Source organism: Porites lutea, chromosome 10 (genome assembly GCF_958299795.1).
Source record: "Porites lutea chromosome 10, jaPorLute2.1, whole genome shotgun sequence".
NCBI lineage: Eukaryota > Metazoa > Cnidaria > Anthozoa > Scleractinia > Poritidae > Porites > Porites lutea.
Window position 1 is genome coordinate 25,976,585 of NC_133210.1, and position 23,749 is coordinate 26,000,333.

At 40.5% G+C, this 23,749-nt stretch overlaps 2 protein-coding genes across 2 annotated transcripts; both read right to left on the minus strand.

The window, feature by feature from the left end:
- Positions 1 to 2,047: 2,047 nt before the first annotated feature.
- On the minus strand, positions 2,048 to 11,345 carry LOC140950223 (uncharacterized). The gene is made up of 8 exons (XM_073399427.1): positions 11,102 to 11,345; positions 10,569 to 10,708; positions 10,006 to 10,205; positions 8,475 to 8,593; positions 7,500 to 7,542; positions 6,007 to 6,063; positions 5,264 to 5,358; positions 2,048 to 3,039 (listed from the first exon to the last, which is right to left on the minus strand). The coding sequence occupies exons 1-8, from the start codon at positions 11,187 to 11,189 to the stop codon at positions 2,774 to 2,776; spliced, it is 1,008 nt and encodes a 335-aa protein (XP_073255528.1). The 5' UTR covers positions 11,190 to 11,345; the 3' UTR covers positions 2,048 to 2,773.
- A 1,146-nt stretch (positions 11,346 to 12,491) lies between these two features.
- LOC140950268 (uncharacterized) lies at positions 12,492 to 22,312 on the minus strand. The gene is made up of 8 exons (XM_073399479.1): positions 22,065 to 22,312; positions 19,578 to 19,762; positions 18,361 to 18,489; positions 17,407 to 17,492; positions 16,899 to 17,019; positions 16,338 to 16,418; positions 15,595 to 15,716; positions 12,492 to 13,415 (listed from the first exon to the last, which is right to left on the minus strand). Exons 1-8 carry the CDS (start codon positions 22,277 to 22,279, stop codon positions 13,260 to 13,262), a joined length of 1,095 nt encoding a protein of 364 aa, XP_073255580.1. The 5' UTR covers positions 22,280 to 22,312; the 3' UTR covers positions 12,492 to 13,259.
- Between the last annotated feature and the right edge of the window lie 1,437 nt (positions 22,313 to 23,749).

Here is a 23,749-nt window from a genome sequence, read left to right on the forward strand (position 1 = left end):
CCCCTTTATCAAAATATAACGCAGATAAAAGTTATAATGTAAATGCAAAACTTTTCCCTTAAAGTTTGCTTAAGACATAGTAAGAGAAGTCAGTTTTACGACCATATTGTCTGTCCGTTCAGTCCATATACATTTCAAAATGATTTTTAGATCGGCCAAATGGGGTAATCTTGTTATCGCCTCTAACAGCGGCCCCTTGTGTAGATTTTGCAAAGCTGTGTTGCTTGTTTTTGAGACCTTTTGCACTTTTAGCTTCGCAATTACAAAGTGGCCGCATTTTTACAATTCCAGTGACTTTTCAGTGGCTTAAACCGGAAGATATAAAAAAAACAAAATTCATTTTTCCTACTACCGCCATTGTTTCAAATATCACTGTTTTTCTTTTCACATATTGTTATACCAAAACAATCTTAAGAACACCTTGTTCTTCCTCGAAACGTGATATCTAGTTATTAAAATCTGGCGGTCGAGTAACGGAAGATTATTTATCAACACACCATCTTAGTTGTCTTTTTAATCGGATGATTAAGATATTAATTTTTTTCATGCAGTGAACGTTGAAAGGATTAAGTGTCGATAAATAAGCCAGATGTTAAAAAATGAAAAACAGAATTAGACCACGATCGGAAAGTATTTAAAGAAAAAAATTCAATCATAAAAAGGAGATAGTTTTCACTCTGTCCATTACATCAGTACAAAGCGATGTCCAACTGATTTCTGATGACTTCTTCAACTCCGTAATCATGTATGAAAAGGAACATTTCCATCGTTCTTCCGAAGTTTTCCGAAGAGGTTTAAAGATTTCGGGTTCCGAGGAGTCTTCGGTAAGTCGTTTCCGTGGCAGTGAAAGTCGTTTCGCTCATTTAATAATTGAGATGCTCTTAAATAAAAACAGAAATAACAATTAAGAGGCAGCACATCCATATAGTGGTTCTACATCTGCCATTCCTGGTGGAATTGGAATTTCAAAATGTTGGTTTTTGTGGAGAGGGGAAAACCGGAGTACCCGAATAAAAAATTTCGCAGCAAAGGAGGCAACCAACAACAAACTCAACCCACATATGGCGTCATCTCCGGGATTTGAACCCACATTGGTGGGGGCGAGTGCTCTCAGCACTTCCCACCTTGCTCCTCGTTTCTCGCTATTTTTTAATCATTCTTAGAACCTTAACTAAGACTTTTAACGGGGATTTTTGTCCATGAATGGAAGCTACATGGGTTGTAAATGGGTTGACTGACAGTGTAGGAGCCTGGTCTAGTGACATAAGGGGCTTGAGCGACGACCACGACCGTTATAAAACCAATACTGAGCAATAGCTTTTTGCACGTGCAGCACGCTTTTTGTACATTTCTTTGAAGTCGTTGCACGACAACGACGTGAATCTGCCTAAATTCACGTCTCTGGAGGACCTGAACACAACAACAACGCCAGTTCTCTAATTCCTTTTTAAAACTTTGTGAGTCCTTAAGAACTCAACTCCAGAAAAATTAATCAACAATTAACAAGTTAAACGACATGGAATAAGAACGATGAATTTTGAAACGGCGTGAATCCATGTTTTAAAAGACGTTTTCGCCACGAAGTTGTTGCTTAGGACCCTATGAGCAAATCTACCCAAGAAGGTCATTATGTGGAATTAGCAATTTAAACATGACTTAATGACAACAAAAATGAATTGTTCTGTGTGAGCTCATGTCCTATTTTATTTTAACAAAATAATCACAAAAGATGGAAGCAAGCCTCTGAACACCACAGACCTATCCGACTTTAAAGACTTAGTATAAAACCCGTCGCAAAAGCAGCAACTTTCTAAGCTGTCATAGAGGCGAGGTCGCATGGTCTGGAATTATGAATGAAGAACCACTTTCTCATTACATCGACGTTTATTTATTTATGTACGTGTAGAGGACTTGGGTGGGTGTCATGGATACGTTTGGAGTCAAAAGAAGATCAAAAGAATAGAAAATTAAAAATTGAGACATTCTCTCGGTGGCTCTTGTTGACCCAGAACACCTCGGATCCTTAAGCGTCAAGTTAGTTCATTCATTCATTCATTCACTCATTTATTTTTGCCATAAACCAGAAATACAACAACAGTATACAGAAATTTATAGTACATTAAAAATAATAAACAATATTCTAACTAAATTATTTACAAGATCAAATTTTTAAAGTGTTAATGGCAAGGAAGCCTATATAGAAGCCGGGGGGTTATAAACTATAGCCTTCCTGGATTTATAGGGTAAACTATAAACCATGCAAGTTGAATGAAAATTTGGATTAATTTTTTAAAAAAAATAAAGACAAGAAAGACAAGAAGAGAAAAAAGGAAAGAGAAAAAAGAAAAAGAAAAGGTGTGTAGCTCAACAAAGAGTAGATTTAACTAAGAAAAAAGGGATTTTTCAAGTCTTTTGCCAAACAAACTGATACTTTCACTGTTTTGAATTTCCCCGATTTAGCGAGTTGGAAAACTTAGGACCTTGAAACCGAATTGAGAATTTTCGAAAATTAGTTCGACAATGAGGTATACATAAAAGGCTAGAATTTCTTGTATTGTCAGAATGTATCTGGCTTGTAAGAGTAAACATATCACGAAAACAATTAGGAAGCAAGCCTCTTTTAAAAAAATACATTAATTTACCTATTCGGTATAAATAAATATCCGAGAATTTTAAAATCTCCTGCTCTTTAAAAGGAAAGTCTGTCTATAGAGGTGCAGGAGGTGGCGAAAGTATAGATAGAAGGATAGAGGGTTCCACCGTAGTATTCCCACTACTTTTTGCTGTAGTCATGATAATACGCCTTAATAGCTTTGACTTTCAACGGAGCTGATTGCACCCTCAGTTCTCTGGACGGTTTTCTGTCTGTTTTCCACTCAGCAGAATGCCAGTGTTTAATACTGAGGTAATGAGGTTCGGTGTTTGAGGCTCGTGAACAGAATGTTCTCTCCTCATCGTCGTTATCATCTTCGTCTTTATCTTCCAGCCCAAGTAATTCCTCTTCTAAGCAATCGGAAAAAATGCTTCGCGCATCTGAATCTGAAAAATTACAGACTTAACTGTCACACGCTGAGAGAAGCCACCACCATTATGAAGAGAAGGAGCTTTCGTGGTAAGCGAATACTGTGTTTTGATCCGCATTAAACTTCTCCTTAATATATTCTTGCTTGGCAATCATAAAGGTTACGAGAATAAAGACAACGATCACCATGTAACACAAGGGTAGTTGTTAAACAAATTCTCCGATCTCGTTTTCTCTCGTCAGACTGGTTTTTCAAGTGCGAGCATCTGATTATTGTTAAACCGCTCGTCACAACTCAGCCCTCTGTGTGATGTGTGATGTGGACTAGAGGACAACAAGGCGCGCCCTATTTACATTAACATGTCAACAGTAAGCTCGGACGCCAGCACACAAAGGCGTCTCTGGCAGCTGCTGTCAGTCCATTTATGAGCTTACTGTAACCCACCCATAGCCCATGATATAAATGATGCGTGATGTGTGAAAGGTAGACCACACCACCGAGAAAACTTTGGATCAATTAAGGTTTGTGGGAAACTGCCCACCTACCCCTACCCTAAGCCAAAATTATTACTTACTTCTCACTTAGGACAAAATGTTGGCTTAGGGGAGGGGTGGGTGGGCAGTTTCCCAGAAATCTAATCAGGATCCAAAACTTCCCCTCCGCTTTTGGAACAGTAGTGTGGGTTATTTTACGTCCCCTTCGATTTGACCAATGACAGAAGGATGAAGAAGACAAGGCCAACAGCTTAACGTCATCGCCCAATGACGCGATCATCTAAACTGAGACAATAGGGCCATTTATACGAGGAAAAATAAGACGCGTCTTACATAAGACGCGTCTTAAATAAGACGCGAACTTTCTGTATAAACGGCACATTTCGTCTAAAATAAGACGCGGCTTGGCTAAGACGCGTCTTATTAGATAAGACATGCTCGTATAAATTGTACAGTTCGCGTCTTACTTAAGACGCGTCTTATGTAAGACGCGTCTTATTTTTCCTCGTATAAATGGCCCTAATATCTCAAATCACAACCAGCATGGTCTTACCGGCTTTTTTTAAGACCCTGGTTGTTGGTCCGGCCGGAGTTTGAACCTACGACCTTCTGCTCGGCAGACCGGTGCTCTTAAAACTGAGCTAACCGGGCGGCGGTTAACTAGGCTGGATTCTCCTGCTCTCCAGGATCCAGTCTTTACTGGGGAGCGCGGGCTAATTCCCGAACAGCGGCTGGTAGTGAAGCCTAACTGTACCATTAAGCGCACGGCTATTAGGCCTGGGTTCGACACTGCATGCAGACTCTTTTTCGAGTACGACAAAATCGAGCAAGCGAAAGACAGGCTCAGTCGGAAGGGTGTCTGACAGTGTATTGCCCGTCTTAGAGAGCTTGCTCACTGGCTAGACAGTGTGGATAATAGAGAGCTTTGGATTCAAGAACGAGGGCGACTTCGAGGACGACATTTAATTTTAAGTTTTCTCGCTTATTATCTAAAAATAGACACCCCGGAAAGCTTCATTGTACTTTTTTTCACCACAAAGTTAGTTCGCTTATTTCCGTTGAAGGAGGTGAAGCCCTCTCCCGATTGCTAAATGATAAAATTTCTAACATTTGATAACTTGTTTTCGCCACTACGAGATTCTCGCCTAAACTCGAAGCAGAATGGCGACGGCTACCACATTTTCCCGCCAAAATGACGCTGGTTGACGCGCGCGCACTACTTAGTATTGAAAAAATCTCGTTCTCGTTGTCGTCCTCGTTTTAGAATCTAAAGCTGTCTAATTTGTATGCTGGTAAAAGAGGGAGATTAGATTAAGATTTACTAAATTCGCTAATTTGACAGGTTAACCGCAACAAAGTGAAGTCGGTTATTGCAGGCCCGCAACAGTCCCTTCCCCCCATGAGAGATTGACCACACCCCAGGGTTCTGTGTCCGCTACGCTTTTCGAAAAGTAGTGCGCGTTCTTTACGTTCCCTTTCAATTATTAAGGAAAGATGAAGAAGACAAGACCAACGGTTTAACGTCACCATTGAATGACGCGATCATCATCACAGCCAGCATAATCTACTACCCCCCTCCCCCCTCACACTCGCTCCCCGTCTTTGCTACACCGGCGCTCCTTCAACTGAGTTAACCGGACGGCGGTTAAAATACGTTCCCCACCAAAACTCAGCTTCAGTTGACTCACTTGAAAGCGGGGGTCGAGTGTTATTAGAAGTAGAATATTCTATTCATCTCTCTCTTACCATCAAATTCATCCCTGATGAAAAATGAGTTGAGATCAGGCTTGGGAATGTATACTCCTAATTTGAAGAGTGCGCGTGAATCCAAATACCTGGCCCTAAAGAAAAAAAAAAAAGAAGGGAAAATCAAAACAGTATTCATAAAAGGGGATCAAAACTTATCCAAATGGCCCTATGACCTAACACAGATTGATTTTAAATTGGTGAAATCCGTGTCTGAATTTCGTGTTCCAGTGGAAAATCAACAATTGTCAGTCTCCCGGAAAAAGATCAAACAGACGAGAGGAGATGCCTTTTATCCACATTTCTGGCACCTCATCGCCGGGTGGACTCAACTCGTGTGTACACTTCCCTGTCATTGTGTGCGCATTTTGAAAATTTAAAATTCTCGCAAGTAACGGTTTAATATACAGAGAGAAAAGAGCTAAGCGTTGGCTTTGCAGAGTTGTCTACGTTAGAGAGATAGGGATAACGTTAGGCGCCGTGTGGATTAAACAACAGCCTAAGCTAAAATAATGTCTGAAGTGAGCCCTCTCGATGAGTTTTTTGTTACTCTTAGGGCAAACTTCGTCAATAGAATATGTTTAAATAAAAAGAAAAAATGCTTTAGAGACAGGGATAACGGACATTGACTCATAGAGATAGGGACTCTATGAAGGCTGGCATCTTTGGGACCAAAAGAACTGTCCTCAATACGAAAGGGTCCGTTGCTCGTGGTGTTAACTTGAGTGTAAGCGTTTAGATACCTGTTATATCGTGCCCCAGTAAGAAAGCCATGCAAGGATTCACCGTGAGGTGGTACCCTGCAACAAAAAATAATACAAATGGGTGAATCAAAACTGCTGCATGTTATTTTCAATATGCTAAAACCATAAACAGCGTTTGACAGCTTTAAGGCAATGTAACATGGGACGATTCGCAACGAGGATTTTGAGCGCAACAGAGCATTTGCAGCATTGTTGGGACATTGTTTCGAATTTTTGTTACAACACTGTTCCATCATTGTTGCTCTAAAAATTGTCGTTGCAAATCTTCTCGTGTAACACCACCTTATTGAAAACGTCTTGAAATTGAGTGTTAGTGTACCCCCAAGAATAGCCTGTGCCAGGCTCTCAGATAGTACAGTGGGAACTCGCGCGTTTTTCGCATTTCTTATTACTGAACAACTTTCCACCACCATCTCGGAGCCTGGAACAGGCTACCCCAAGAAAAGCCAATCAGATGTGAGTTACATTACCCGGGGGGGGGGAGTACTCCACGATAAAAGTGAAGGGGGTGCTCGTCGGAAAATCTAAAGGTACCAGAATCTTGTTTTATGGGCGTGTCCCAAATTCATTTCCACCCCTAAGAGGTACCAATTCAACAACAACAAATAATACAACTGGCACTACAAATTTTAATAGTAATAAAGATAACTTTTGAAAATTGTATTCTCAAGGCCTTTTTTAAAGTACATATGTATTGTCATAAATCTTTATCCTAGAAGCGTATCAACTCTGGCAGCAGTCATTTTAGGTTTTAGCACCCTAAGTGGTACGAATCCACAAATTTAAACCCCTAAAAGGTACGATGAGCACCCCTGTCACTGTTATAGGGGAGTACCACCCCGGGTTACATTAAAGCACATGTGGTTAACCCAGGGAGGATTACTCCCACTACCATAGGACAGTTGAGTGCTGGGAAGGTTCTCAACAGTCGCCCACCACCCAGTGTCCGAGAACAAGAGACAGAGCAAAGTCAGTGCAGTGTCATTCTGCTGTTGGGAACTAAAAATTGTCAGCAGTCTACAAGAGCAGGATTTTGTTACGGTCAAAGGTCAGTAAGTTCTGCCAGGAATTTAGTAGCTGTCCACGTTATTGGGGTGTCTGTATGCAGCAGAAGCTCTCCTAACTGACACTCTCATATTAGCAGACAGCTCTACTTACAGCGGCCTTCACAAAACACCATTTTTCTCAACTTCCATACAAACTGCATGACATTGTATCATATTACATTCCCGTAAGCGACCAGCTCCAGTAACACGCACCTTTGCCTCGTCCCAAGGGTTTCCACTCACGAGACCTTCCACCATATTAAAATTCTCTAGCTGAATAATATTTACAATAAATACTTTGCTGCCCAAGCTTGTTTAGTCAAGATGGTGTCATATTGGCCTAGTTCTTATTTTTTGTTTTTACAGACCTCCTGCTCGGTCAATAACGCATAAATATGGAAAGTGATAATGTTTTTAGGTACTTACTGTTTGGGTACTGGACCACTTTTGAAAAATCTGTAATCATCACCTGGAGGAAAATTCAATATAATTTTGCAAGATAAGCTTATAGTTTTGTAAGTAAGTAAATGTGCCGTTAAAAGCTATGGTAAAATGGGCAACGAAAATGTGAACAAAAACGTGCAAAAAATGTTGCAGAAAGGAGAGTAGTAGTTTATGGTGACTGCTAGCCTGTGAAAACAGCTGTCTCTGCTCGCTGTGAAATGTCCCAAGTGTCAAGGAGCGGCTGCATGCTGTTTTTGCACGCTAGCTGGGCCACCTTACATGTATTTTATCCAATGAAGAGATGGCATTCACACAGGTGCAACGAGCAAGACAGGCCTGATTTGATAGTGGTAAAACGGGAAGTATCGCTTTTAACTCAAAAACATAGTGGCAAGTTTTTCTTGCCCATTTTACCATAGCCTAAAAGACTCCAACGTTTGTGGGTATAGATACTATCAGTGGGAGCCAGAGGCCTTCAGGCTAAGGGAGGATCCCTCTCTTGTTTTAAAGGCCATATAATTTCAAAGTAATTGGGTGATCAGGTGAGATTGAGAGATTGAGAGAGAAGTCTTTGATACATCCTGGGGACATTTTGATAGTATATGCAAATAAAAAAAAGAGTCAAAAGCCTAATGTTCATTTTTACATTTTTAGGTAAGGCATTGGTAGGTTTTAGTTATCATTATATTAATATTTTCAGTTCTATCTTATACAGTATAATCATGGTTATCAGTGGCAGATCCAGAGGAGAGGCCTGGGGGGCCTGCACCCCCTTATTTTTGCCCCAAACCAAGGCCCCCCCAAATTTTTTTTAAGACTGCCCCTCTCCCCTTATCTCAGAGTCTGAATGACCCTCCCCCCCATCTGAAGATCTAGACCAGCCAGTGGTTATAGCATTTAACTGAAGGAATAACATTAACATTTTTATAAGTAAAAGTTATTAACTAGTTAACTTACGGACTTCACAAAGACGCTTCTTGCTGGATGAAGATTTAAGTGTTGAAGCTGAGTTCACAGTTGATTTTGATGAAGCTGAGTACAATGAGGCAGACGACGCTGACTTGCATCTTAACAAGCTAGACAAAAGAAAAATTTTACAATGTAACACCATCGATAGTCTCCCATGCGGACGTTCTGCTTTTGGCTTGTCACACGATCCTCACGTGACAAAACTGTATTGCCTGCGAAAAGGGGGGCTACACCATTGACAGTTTTGAAAAATCTGTAACCTACACCTGTACCTGAAGTTTATGTCAGTCTCCATATAGCCCGAAATATCACTTTTTGGAAGCAAGGGGAAGAAAGTGGGGCGGAGAGCCAGGAACAGAGTAGGTTTGGGGCGAGCACAATCTGTATTATGTACTCTTGAATGAAACGCCCAAATTCAATGGACCTACATTTCATGTTAGTTTTGTGAAACTATACAATGAACAAACTATACACTGTAAAAGTATTAATGAAGGCTTCTGATAAAATTAATGGAGTGACCTTTTCTGCCACATATATATAAGTGCAGCCTTCTAGATTATTTACTCTTTTTCCTAATATTTTCCATGCACTGAGGCCTGTAGCATGCAAAGTGTTTGGGGATCAGTACACTATAGAATTGCCTGCTGAAGGTGAGAGTTTAAACTTACACGGTTAAAGATTAACAGAAAACTTTAACTTCATTTAGATCTTTAACAAACAGAAACATCTTTTACTACAAACTATACAGTCATATGATGTATTTTTTTTATTTATTTACTTAGGTTGGCCCTGCAATTATGGCAGGATTACTACAACAGCGCATGATGCCAATTACTGCATGCCTGTAACAGACCTCTCCCTCCATGAGAGATAGACCACACCCTGGGGTCTACATCCCCTACTCTTTTCAAACAGCATCGTGGGTTCTTTTTTGCTCCTTTCAATATAAATTTGAGAAGACAAGATGATTAAAGTCAACGAGTTAATGTTACCACTCAATGACATGATCATCTAAACTGGGACAAGATCTTCAATCAAAGCCAGTATGATCTTTTCTTCTCTCTTTTTTTTAAATAGTTTATTTATTAAACATCATTTAACATATCCTTACAATAAACTTTCCAAAAACAGGGCAGCAAATAAAAAGGAGGCAAACAGTAAAAAAATAAACAAACAAACAAACAAGGAAAAAAAATCGAAATACGAAGGTTCAACAGATTAACAACTAGCAGAACAAATAGAAAAATAATAATAGTGCGCGTTTGCTAAATTACTATAAATCAACCCTAATCAGAAATTCACAGGGTGGTCCACTTATTTCTGTATTTGTTAAGATTTCTGTTTGTTATAACTGCAATTTCTCTTTCGCACTGGATTTTAATTTCCAGGAGAACAATGAAAACCTCCAGTTTTTTTAAAGACCCTAGTTGTTGGTCTGGGAGGGGTTTGAACCTATGTCTTCCTGTTTGGCAGACCTCCCAACTGAGCTATAAACTGAGTAGCAATTTCTGAACATTACCTTGACTTGGTGTGTCTCCCTAAGTGTGATGACTGTTCTCTTGCAGAGAACGGACGATCTGCATAAGTGTAGACTGTACATGAGGACTGTGATCTGTAGGGTTGACGTGGAATTTTGCCAACATCTGGCATGCTCTGGTAGTCTAAAGGAGAATACTCTGTTGCATGCGGCCGCCGTAATGCAGATCCAACCAAGATGTGCTGCAAGAAAAAATACAATAACAGTCAAACCTTTAAATGTAACCACCTCTCATAAGCAACCTCTAAGTAAAAACACCAAAACTTTTTCCACTCAAATCATTACTGTTGTAACCACTCATAAACGACTTCCTCCCATTTAAGTGACTTTAAGAACCACTCTTTTGGATGACGGTCTTAGAATTTTTTAATATTATTGTTTTTATCCTCCTGAAGGCAAGCACTTGAGCCATGTTTTGATCTCTATATTCCTCCGATTGTATGCAATTAATACAAGCTAAGGTAGAATCACAATCTTAGTAAGTGGAAGCCTTCGTAGCAAGTGTTATTCTGAGGATGCCAATTTTTAAGGAACATCATTCATACCTGAGAGTTTTGGTTGTTAGTGTCTTGGCTTATATTCACGCAGCTGTGACTCTGCCGACTGCATGGCCGACTTGGTGAGTTTGCATTTGAATGAAATGTGTTTCTGGAGTTGCAACGGCTTTGCACCCTTGACCAAGATCCTGAAGTACAATGAGGTAATCATGGTAAAACAGTAAAACCAGACAAAGTGTCCTCATGCCTCAACCATGTATCAGCTGCATTCATTTTCATCACTTATTTTTAATCTTTTTTTTCACCCTCAGTTGTTTAAAATATACTGATCTCTCGTATCTTTGAGATCCAAGTTTAAGTAAATTCTGCGATGAACTTAAATATGAGATTCATAGGCAATTAAAAATTAACTGTAGATAAACAGCTGTAAATAATAATTAAGATTAGCAATAAAATTAGAATTACATTGTAGAACACTACTGATACGTCTTTCGCAAGATCGACGCAGCTGCGAATAATTTGCAAAACACAGCAAGAAAGACTCACAACCATCAAAAATTCATCAAAATATTGAGATATACCTGGCCTTTTGTTTACCAATTCTTCCGCATCATTATTGAAAGGCAACTGAAATTCATAATAGGTTAAACTGCCTCTCTTTTCTCTCATCTCGTCAACTCATCCTTTTAGAGACAGAGTATTCACGTTCCTCTGCCTCCAAGGCGCAATTAAAGTGCATAACAATTAAAGAGCAACGCTATAAAAAGGTTATAAAGCTTGATTATTTTAGAGAATCTTGACCTGGCGCCATGTTCGCCATCTTTTCGTTACCTTGGCAACTAGGGGACTTGGTTCCAGTTCCTCGTAATCAGGTGAGACACCCTGGGCCCTGGGCAGGGTTTTAAGGCAGGGGTAGGGGTAGAGGGGGTGGCGTTCATTCTCATTGTAACTGTAACAAGCTCAACAAAACTAATGAGCTTTCGGCGGAAATGTCAAGAAAGTTAAAAAACAGCAGAATATCCATTTCATCAATTGATCCGTCTATATCGTCTAGAGATCCATGTGGCTGTTTCAAATATCAACATGGACTGATGTCAATTTGCTGTCATCGTTAGTTCATTCTTACTTTGAACTGGACATTGAACAAGACAATACGCAAACCTTTGTTAATCAAGCAACAAACTGAATAAATTCAATGATTTTGCTCCTTTTGCTGGTATTTTGGAGTAATTCTCATGGCGTCTTTTAGACAGGGGGCGTTTACTAAAGAGGGGCGTCTAATACAAATCAGTTTAACATTGTAGAGGAAGGGTCCCTTAGAGAAGAGGCGTTCAATTGATTATTTACAATACAAAGCCTGCGTAGCAGGCGTCGAAAGGGGTAGGGGATCGGGAGAAAGGCAAAAAAGGAGGGCCGATTGAGTGGTTAGGAGCGATGAGTGACTGCTGGAGAGAGAGATGTGTTCAGCAGGCGAGATCGCAGGATACGCTGGCTTTTTTCCTGATTCCATTAAATTTACGCAGCCGCTTTACACATCATTTATTGCATATTGTAATGACTTTCTTTATCTTCAAAATTCTCTCAGTATGTTATTGCCCCCAATATTTCGCCTGGAGGGCGAAATCCCGAGGAGGCACTCTAGTAACTAGAGCGTATATTAAGGAAAGTACTTACAGTTGAAATATACAGTCAGTATGCAAGAAAAAATCTCGATTTGCTTGAACAGTGGCAGCGAGGAATCGGTAGGTAATGATGACGTTTCTATTGTTTACGCCCGTAAGTACGAAATGGTTAGGATGACGTATTAAAAGACAGAAAATCCCAAAGGGACCGCTTAGGTAGATTTTGTGACATTTATGAGTGCAGTCGTAAGTCGATACTCTTTCGCGTTACGTGTTATCAGTAACATTCTGTGGAGCAGTTGTTTTAAGTTATGGACCAAAAGACACTCGTTAAGCGCAGATGAAGTTATAAGGTGCGTAAAACTGTGTATACATAAACACATGGAGAGTTTGCCAGACACGAGTTCACAAATCTTTGATTGGAAACCTTACCAGACACTCTTTCTCTCTCTTTGACCGGAATAAGACTCAAGCCCAAACAAGCCAGACGAGTGAATCAACGGCTAGCTTATCACTAGCAGAACGATGGACGATTACAGAAATTCGCCGTCAATCAAATTCTCTGCTGACTTATTCCCTGCTCACAGATGTCCTTCCGCTATAAAGTTTAAAAGAAGACTAGAATGCGCAAAGGCTTACTTTCCGGCAAATAAAATGAACTGAATGTAAAAAGTGAAAGAGAAATAGCGAAAAATTCAACTTCTAATTAAATCTTTTCTTATGGTTTTAATAGAATAAACTATTCTCGAAACTAAGACTGTTTTGATCAAAGCTGTGTAATCGAACTGAAACTGTGCATGGAACCTTGCGTTTCCTGCCAGTTATCTCATCTGTTGTATGGAATATGTGTGAAAATCTTCATTATGAATCGGTATATTTCAAAGAGCTACACAACGAGCAAGAATACTATTGACCGACAATATACAGAGCGGGGGCAGCTGTAGTGCCAACCATTACTAGTTACAGTATTTTCAGTACAGTGGCCAATCTGACTGAGTCATAACAATCAACAGTGGATTACTTGTCCCCTAATGAACGTTGTTTCAATCTCGTAAGATTTTAAGTTCAAATCCCAGCTAATTCTGGAATTCGCTAGCCTGTCCTTGTGAAGACGTTGTTACGAGACACTTTTTTCTCCAGATTCACTCATCTCTTTCTTCATGTTTTCGTATTCTTTAGTCTTCTTGATGAAACCCATATCAATCAGATTATACGCCATGTCTATTATACTGGTTTTCAGGTCTCTTGGTTGGTATCCAAGTTCTGCTTTGATCTACAATAGAACAAAACACGAAATGCTAAGTTCTTTTAATTTAAAAAGGCGTTACTGTCAAAGTAAAGGCAACCCCGTCCTCAAAATCTGACTACGTCTCGAGTGATTGCCTTTCTTCAGTGCGACGCCGAAAGGATTGTGGGTCATAAAGGTTTCATTTACATATCGAATCGAATGGTAGGCAGATTACGTCCGCGAAGCAGTGTCGATAAGAATTACAAACGGTAGCAAAATTCGTAAAACTAACAAGGATTTTGTAGTGTTTTAAAAACTTAATAACAAAAATCCAAGAAAATCGCAATTCTTGTTATTCTTGAGATATTTGTTTCCGTGCCTTTTTTGATAACAAGAAAAGTCTTGTTACTTTTTGCGATTTGCGAAATTTGCGGACTTATCGAGGGCCTTCTTTGTCTTTCTTTATATGTCTTGAATTTTGTTAAACTTGTTTTTCTTGTTATTCTTGTCGTACTAAGTTGTTTCAGAGTATTTTTTGATAGCAAGAATTATTCTGTTTGCCAGTAAGTGACTGACAACACCATTTGCTTGTGAATCACTTTTTGCTAAAATTACGATAACAATTTTCTAGCAAATTTTTGCAACAGAGTTCAATCCTAGACATATCTCCGCATTTTACAGATCCTGATTTTTAACAGGCCAATCACAGCACATGCTCAAATCCTGGTGTACAGTCGGGGCCCAGAACCAAGATTTCGGAGCTGTTTCGCACGAACTTAACCAGAAGTTAAGCTCCGTCTTCGGCGCAGGCAAGAGCCATAATAGGCTCTTGGCGCAGGCTAATGATAGAGATAAGCCACAGAGATAAATAATTACAACACGGTGTGGTTCGGCCCCAGCCTGCTATTTTTAGATCGTGGAACTGATTCAGTGTACACATAGTGTACAGTGGAACCTCGACTGATATAACGAAGGGCTAAGGGACGGGTAAAATATGTTCGCTATAACGAAGTTTTCGTTATATCGAGGTTCTTTTCCTCATAAAATTCTACTATTACTGGGGTAAAGAAAATCGTTCGTTTTACCGAGGACTTCGTTATAAAGAGGTTCGTTATATCAAGGTTCTGTCTAATGTATCAGGATACGGGGACCGTATTTAGTGTTTCATTTATACTTTACTCTTCTAATTGTCATCTAATTTTTACATTTTTGGAATTTTTGTACGATACGATACGATACTTTTTTTAAGGTGGAGTTTACGCTTAGCTTCATCAGCTAGTTTACAGGTAGTCCACGAATTAATGACTAAAAATGTACAATAATTCATCATGTACAAACTGGAAAACCTAAGAACTAAGAATCGATAAAAACAACAAAAGCAACAGGCAGCAGTTACTAAAAATTCTGATGACATTCAAACTTAAGCAATCGAATTTTGCTCTTTACTTCATTACTGCCCGCTTTAATTTAATATCATTTGGTAGCTCGCTCCATTTCTCAGCGGCAAAATATCTCCATAATATGAGACTATATTTAGTCGAGTTAACTTTAGGCAATCAAAGGATATAATCATTTCGAAGAGTATACTTGAATGAGCGTAAGGTGATAAGATCTCTCACTGGAGGTGGAGCTTTGTCCGATATACTATTGTTTATTGTCAATAGCATGTCTTGGATTCTTCGAGTTTCCAAAGATGGAAGTCTTATTCCTTGCAAGAGATCTTGATAAGATGCACTTTTATCTTTGAAGATATAACTCAAAGTCCTTTCGCTTCTCGCTACTGCGCTTTTATCATATCTGAATGCAAAAGGTGCGTTATAAATTATTATTACTATTATCATTATTATTATTATTATTATTATTATTATTATTCATCACCATCATTACCATCATCATCATCATCACCATCATCATCATCATCATCATCATCACCATCACCACCATCGCCATCGTCATCGTCATCGTCATCGTCACCGTCACCGTCACCGTCATCGCCATCGTCATCGTCACCATCACCGTCGCCGTCGTCGTCATCGTCATCGTAACCGTCGCCGTCATGGTCATCGTCATCATCATCATCATCATCATCATCATTACTATCAAAATGATCATCATCATCATCATCATCATCACCATTATCACTTATATTACCATGGCTTGCGAAAATATCCACAAAAATAAATTCATTGCCACATGGGACACAAAAATGCGCTAGTTATGATACCTTCGAGTTGTCCATCTTCATTTCTTCGTCAAGCCAGGGTATCACCATCTTCAAAGGTTTATCAAACATCGCTCCAATTTTAAGTAGAACGTTAGGACACTGAGTTGTGGGGACACGGTAACCTGAGAATTGACATGAACGGTTACTTTGACGTCGAAATTGAAAGCAGAAGTATTACATGCTTAATCCTTGCTGCGATATCCACTTATAAATTCTCTAAACTAATCTCCATACATTTCCTTAAAAAATTAGTTGGAAGTGTTTGATAGTAGATCGAAGCATTTTGCTGCGAGGCGCGAAGCGCGCGCGAACGGAGCCCCATAGTTAAGAAACTTTGTTATCTATCTGTTGGTTAACATGAGACCGTACGTCTCCCCGTCCACACCACAGGGAAACCAATGTGAACTGTCACATCTTCTAGCCGGTGAGGGAGCCTACAACCTGATCTTGCACATCCATGTTGTGGTCAATTGACAGCTGTCAAAACATGGTATCTGTTGATCAGTATCACTTGACCGTATCGCTGGTTCAGGTGTCGACCCATCGAGGTTACGTGTTTTTTAAGGTCTCCGCTGACAAGTTAGTAGTTTTCAATGGATCGCAGGCTCAAAGCTTAAAAGCTTATTGTTCGAAAAAATTATAAATTTATGAATGAGAGCTTCGCCTTTAGCCTTGGCTGAATTTATATGGTATCGTATACAAATCGTATGTTATATCCTGCTGTTATTTTATTTTTCACTTACCAAGGGGTCCAAATTCCTCACTCAGGATCTTTGCTAGATCAACTATCCACATGCAAGCTGTAATTGAGATGAATCTGTTGCCTAGGAAAAGTGCGAGGAATATAGCTTAATGTCATGTTCCAAAACATAGGGAACAAAACTTGACGTCACTTCGGTTTGCTGAAAGAGATGAACTGCTCATTCAGCGGAATCTCGAGTAGACACCGGTTAAATTTGGCTTCTTCTATGTTATTTCATCGATATTGAATGAGAATTATGCAATTTGAACGAGGTAGGTAACTGAAATGTTTTGGCAAAGCAAAAGATTTTCATTATCATGTTGACGATAAATATCACACAGCTAGAATTCCGCATGTTCAAAAAGGGTGCAGTTTAAGACTTTAGCTTTTGCAAAATAAAATAGCCTGTCACGAGCGGAATATGATGGAAAAACCTCAAGCAGTCCTAGTTTGCAGTGTTAACATCGGGAACTTTATTATCCCGGCACTGTCATTAAAACGTCCAAATGTCGGCTTAAAAGCCAATTATTCATTCTGAGAAAAAATTGCTTTACACTCTTACCTGGCGCTTTGGGTGACGTCATAGCAGTGATATGTGCCGCGGCTACGTCTCTGACGTCACACATTGGCATTGATAACTTGGGAACCATTGGCATCTGTCGTTCAAGGAGTCGCCGGTGAAACTACAAACGATAATAACAGTCCATGGAGGAGTTTCAATAAAAGGCGCACACTAGGTGCTTGATGCCATAGAAACTAGGATGTAACTCTGTAATGAACCTTGTGACTGAGTAGACTACGAGTAGTCCCTATTTTTCCTCAGGGATGGTAAAGAGAGCGAAACGCGAGCTGCGCGTGAAAATCACCCCACGCGAGAAAGGCGAGACGCACGTGGGGTGATTTTCACGCGCACTCGCGTTTCGCTCGCACTTCTATCCCTGAGTAAAAAATGGGGACTACTCGTAGTCTAGTGACTGAGCGCCGTCTTCACTGAGAAACATCCGGCTGTGACTGAGTGCGTCTCTGTTAACTTACACGACTCATTCAAAAGGGAGGTAACTGATACGTACCTCCATACTACCGCAATTCGAGCCATGCAATACTGGTCCAAGAATTAGTCCGGGATTGATGGTGCATAACTCAAACTTTTCATCATCTGATAGAAAATTGAATGAATAAATTTAGCTCTGAATGGGTCAGGGGGGAGCACAAGCTCTTAATTATGCTATGAAGTTAATTTATTTGCTGGAGTACGGTTTTTTGTCACGCTTTTGCACAATTGTAAGACGAAAAAGAAAACAAGGATCACTAATAAAGGGAAGAGATATTTGTCGAAAACAGTAACCGTTCGAAGAGTGATTTCATGTTATGACAAAAAATTGAAGACTAGATGTTACGCTGACGGCACATCGCCCAATACGTTTTGTTGCAATGTGGTTATGGCATAGGTTTCGAGTCAAGTCTCTGTAAATCGATTCCGTTCAGCTGTACAGTTAGCTAGCCTGCAAGCAGGCACTTAGCTTCTGTTGAGAATTCGCGCCGGGTTTTGCGTTGATGTTTGTTCGGGGACTTCGCCAACCAGCTAAGCACTTTAGTTCGCGCAAAACAGACGAAGATCCGTCGCTCGCCGGGCTTCGGTTGACGTTTGCGCGGCAACCTCACGAGCCAGTTTAGCGCTTCAGCTCGCGGATAGCCTGCTGCATGCTGAAAGATAGTAGTACACCAGTCGGGTAGTGGTAAGATGTTTTGAGAGAAACGCGCACGGGGGCTGGGGAGAGGGAGGGCACTGGATCTCTCCTATTTCCCCCGCCACCGCCCTCTTTCCCCAGATCGCGAGTGTCTTATTTTCGCTTGGCTTGTTTTATTTTCGCGACGTCCCTAGTATCTGATAATCTGGCACAGGCTAGTTCGCGCAAAAGAGACGAAGATCTGTCGCTCGTTTGCCACGCATCTCCCTGCTCCACCCTGCGCCCAGTGGGAAACCCTTCTATGCTGTTAGTTCATGTACTGTGTTTATTGGTAACCTGGCAAGTCCTTGACCAGCTCCCAGGCTGCTTTCTCGGCAAGGTGCTTGCTTTTCTCATACGGGGAACTGCCTTCCAATGACGACCAATCTTCTTCAGTAAATATATGATCTTCACCGTATCGACCAGCTGCAACAAAAAAAGGCTCAAAATCATTTTAAGTGACTTGCTCGCAATTCACCCACTTGTAACATTAAAACAATCTATTCTGTTACAGGGGTCAATGTACGGGGAGGTGCCGCCCCGTGGTCAAACTCATTGCTCTTTTATATACCATTTTTGACGGAAAAGGTACCACTTTCGTATTGTTGGTTTTCACATGACGTCACTAAAATTCAAACTACAAAACTATCCATCCTACCGAGATTTTACTTTCATGGTGTATTAGAGCAGCTGAAAACTAATTTTCAAACAAATTTTCGCTTCAAAAGGTTTCTTGATTTTGTAATAGAGTACGCGTGAATTTCTAAGCGTTTGCGTGATGCAGCATTTACATGATGGCCGAGTTAGCTGTCATTTAGGTTAAAAAAGTGACTTTTTCCGAGGAATTTTGCTATCTAAACAGTTCAAGTATTAGGAAAAGTATTACTTTAATGTTTATGAGTTGTTCTAGGATTAAATTCGCGCTTTTGTAGCAAAACTCGGCAACAGAGGTTTCTGTTGGTTTCCGTCCGCCACGTTGGAGCTCATCCGGATGAGCTCCAGCATGGCGTCTCCATACAAAGCTCTATAAATTTGGGTAAAACATTTTCTCGGATATCTTGTATACGAATTATTCCTTCGACCCAAATCTTGGCGAGGGTCTTTGTATAGTTACCTCCTTTCATTTCCCAGATTCTGGACTTTATATATCGAATGGTTTTGATTTTGATTTTGGTTTTGGTTTATTTTGAATGGCGTGACACTGAAAACCAGCAATACCTTATATTGAAAAATGGTTCCCCCTTTCAAAAACCTAGTTTAGAACTTTGCATCTCTTTTAACTGCTGCAAATTCACTGTCTTTAAAATATGAATAAATCACAAAACCAGAACGTTTTCTCGACTTTTTCACAGCCATTAAATGCATCTGTTAGCCCTTTCAAGCCTCTTTACATACCGAAATGACAGATTTCCCTAACAACAACAAGTGAATCCCCTACCCCTACCCCTACCCCTTCCCTGTAAAGCCCATTATAAGGAGTCCCCTCCCGGGGTCAATAGGTCCCTATCTCTTACCATTAATCGCAGCACAAGAGCTTGTCACCACAACTCTTTTCACTCCGCCCTTGGTTTTAGCACAAGCTTCAAGCACGCTTTTTGTTCCGTCCACCGCGGGCCCTATCAACTCCATATCATCTCTTGGATTCCCAACTGGCAACGGTGAGGCGACGTGAATGACGTAAGTGCAATCTTTAACAGCCCTAGTCACGTGACAAAGACAAAGCTACGTTCACACGGCACCGGACTAATTTTATACGTTTCTGGGAAACTGCCCACCTACCCCTCCCCTAAACCAACATTTTGCTCTAAGTGAGAAGCAAGTTTTAATGTTAGCTTAGGGGAGGGGTAGGTGGGCAGTTTTCCAGAAACGTATAGGTGGTTTTCACGTTACGTCATCGCCGCCATGCTGGTGGACGGTAAACAAAAAGATCGCTCATTAGCTCACTTTGTTTAATTGTACACCAGCATTTGTTCACTTCACCATTGTTATTTGTGTCTCCCGAGATTGCATGAAAACCACCTATACTGATCCTAATTTTCGACCGATTGAAAATTCGTGCGTGTACTGGATGTTCCGTTCGGCACACGGAACCACCTTAGGCCTAGGCCAAACGTCGAACAAAGTTCGGCGTCTGGCTCAGTTAAGTTCGTCTGAATAAGTTTGGATCGTCCAACACGTTTTATCCGTCTGCTTCAGACAGACAGAACGTCTGAAGATCGTCTCCGGGACAAACGTCGACCTTCACATGCGACGAACTAAATTAACAACGTAAAAATTTGGATGATAACGTATATTAAGCCTTGTTTGGCTGAAATTGCTTTTGGTCTGATTCATTTGATTAGTTCGACGAGTCCTAAGTTCGACGTCTGACCCAACAGACGATCTTAACTTAATTAAGGTCGACCCAAATTTGACTTTAGTTCCGGTCCCATGAAAAGTTCGACGATTGGCCCAGACCTTTATAACCGTAACAACCATTTAGACGCCCAGCCGTTCAAAGTTCCGTGTGAAAAGAGAGAAAATTTTGAAGGGTCCGGTGTGAACGAAGAGTCAGGTCAAATTTTTCAGCCGGTCTAAAATTCCTCCTATGCCGTGTGTAGTCTAATACCCCAAAGTTGCTATGTGATCAAAATTTACCAACATTTTGTAGGGTTACAGCGAAACTAAACAGCAAGACACCTGGATTTCTAGTTTTTCAGAGTTTTTCAGCAGTTTTCAATTATTTTGGCTGTCTTCTCAGTCCAGCCTCTCGAAAATGGCCAGATCAAGAACAGAGAAAGTGGCCTTTGTAGTGGGGTGGCCATTATAGAAACGTCAAAACAACAGTGAACACATGATCCGCTGGGACGAAAAAGGGGTCGGTCTGAAGGTGATCGTTGTAGACAGGTGGCTGTTAAAAAAGGTTCGACGGTCGTGAAACAAAAAAATGAACAGATCGTCTGTTCAATAAAATGGATGCACGTTCACCGGAATGGAAGCAAAATTCTACTGAGTTCCTGCGACCTTCTTATTTCAAATACGTATCATTTTCAATTTTCGAAAATTTCGCATAAGAGCCATTTCTTCATCACAACCATTAACAAAGGTTATTCCACAGTCTTCTTTTATTCGACTCAGCAATCATGCTTTCGTGAACCACGGCCGTTTTTGCACTTTTATATCTTGAAGAAGTCAGAGGCACAACAAGAAAATGTTGCTTCATAACTTTACCGCACTTTGCACCATTGTACTCTTAATTGATTTTTCCGCATGAAAGGACAGAAAAACTGAAATATGTAAACTAACATTCTGTCGTCCCCAAGAATGCTTTTGGTAATGATAAATACATGAAATACATGGCGATATCTTGGGCTTTTGTTTGCCAGCTGCGTTTAAAACACATAAGTATTCTGAAATATTCACGGCCCTGGCCTATATTGAAAGCCTGCCGAAAAAATGACTGAATCTTTGTTGAGGGAATATTAAATTCAAATCTCCCCGCTAAAATAAAACAGGTGCCCTTGAATGAACGTGCAGTCTTTTATAGCAAAGCTTTATACCAAAAAATCAGTGAAACTGAGATAATGAAAATACTGTCAATACTTCATCACCTGTTTGCCGGTAAAATTTACCATTAGGCTGATTAGGTCGCTCAAAGATAGGAATCGAAAATAAACGCCACGGACAGGTTCATTTAAATAGTCGATGATATAATCTCGCTACGTTGTATCCGTTGTGTAGCTTGTTGATGTGTTGAAAAACTTAATTTAGCATCTATTTATAGAAAACGGTTTAAAGTGGGCCACAGGCAACTGTTTGACCTGTTGCATTTCGTAGTTATTGTCTGCTACACGCCGTTTTTAGTGTCGTCACGCGAGCGTTGCGTGACGATACTAAATTCTGCTATTTACAGAAGATCAGCAAATACGGTATTCCCAGGCAAGCCATTAAACATCTCGATAAAGGATATAAACAAGAGATTACAAGGGAATAGGATGTGAATTAAGGGCTATATTACTCACTCGACCCAAGTTTCTTTCTTTGTAAGATCTGCCTCCACCAATTCGAGTGGGTATTTGTCATTCTCCGAAGACAACTCCTTCAAGGGTTTGACCTTTGTCTCGTTTGCAAGACTTCGCACTGTTCCTCGCACGATGTATTCACCTGAATCGACTAACTGTTTGACAACATGCATAGCCAAGTAGCCCGAGGCTCCTGTTACGAGTACACGGGACATATTGCACCTGATTTGAGGCAACCAGAGAATCGGTCTATTTGTGAAGCGCCGACCGAAGATGACTCAGCTCTCGTTCCCAGGATCCTCTCCTCCATGTTACACCAGCCGTGAAACCTTTCTTGTTTACATGTTTTGTTTTCGCACATGCCACATTTAAAATGATATGGGGTCCTTTTTCTTTTCATTGAAAAGAAAAGAAACCGTTCTGTATCGTAATATCAAATGAACTACATTCATTTGACTACAATGGAATAGCCTGCACAAAGAACGCTTCATGAGCCAAGCGAGGCGAACGCGGCATTTTGCGCGAAGCGCAAAACGAGCGTGAAGCGCGAGAAGAGAGGGGAGGAAAAAAATGACGGGTTTTCCTCACTTGGCTCATTATGCGCCTGTTATGCTGACACTGGATGGATTCGAACCAATCGCACTTCCTTCCTTTTATTATATAGTCAAATCTCAGAAATTTCCGGTAAGCGAGCACGGAAAATGTCACGATAATGATTTGGTGGTTTCTTTTATTTCTGCTGTTTATAAGGGTCAGCTTCAGCTGAAGTCACGCAACGTCTTGTCCGTTGCGTGAGTGCTGGAATGAAGACTGTGTTTCGAGTCAACACTCTATACGACTGACACTTCGTGATAGGCCTCAACTGTCTCAGAGAGATGACAGACTTATAGAGAGTTTAGTCACAGTAAGACTGACAAATGGTCCCTTTCAAATACCTTCAAAAGAACATTGCATCCCTTTTTATTCAAAAGAATAAAAAACATCTTTTGCCGATTTTTTCACCTGATTTGACGGTTTATGGCCAGATTTGGTTGTTTTGTGCCCAAAAGTGGATTTTCTCAGAAAGATTGACAGATTGATTAAAGGCTGGCATGAATAAATCACTTGAACGGGAGGTTTTTTTCACAAGTCCTCACAGGCCTAGCCTGCGAAAACGGGAAAGGGATGTTTTCGCAGGCTATCACAGGCCAAAAGATGCGTATGTTTGTTACTCTTTAACTAAAAGCCTTTATCTTTCATATACTTATAATTCAACTCGTGAAATACTTATCCTTTCATATAGCAGACGCCGGAAATAGGTACCCCTTTCGAGCAGTGCCTCTCCCCCTAGGCAATTAAAGGGAGTACCCCGTGGGGTGTTAAGAGGGAGTCGACTAGAGAAAGTATACACACGATACAATTAAAGAATCTTGACCAAGCCTCTATGATGCTCTAGCTATCCTTTCTTGCCCCTGTCAAAAAACTCTTCCTTAAGTACTTCCGAAGGAGACTCGTTACCAGCTCCTCCTCATCTGACAAGAGTGCATTGCATCAAGGAAGCAGAAGCTAAGGGACACTGGGGAACCGCCGTCAGTGCGTCTTTCCCAGGTGTCCTTGTGAGTCTTATTAATTTTCCCACGTTAGCTTTTATTGCTTTTTAGTGTTAACAAATGTCCTTGTTTATTCAGCGTCCCTCTTCAAAAGAA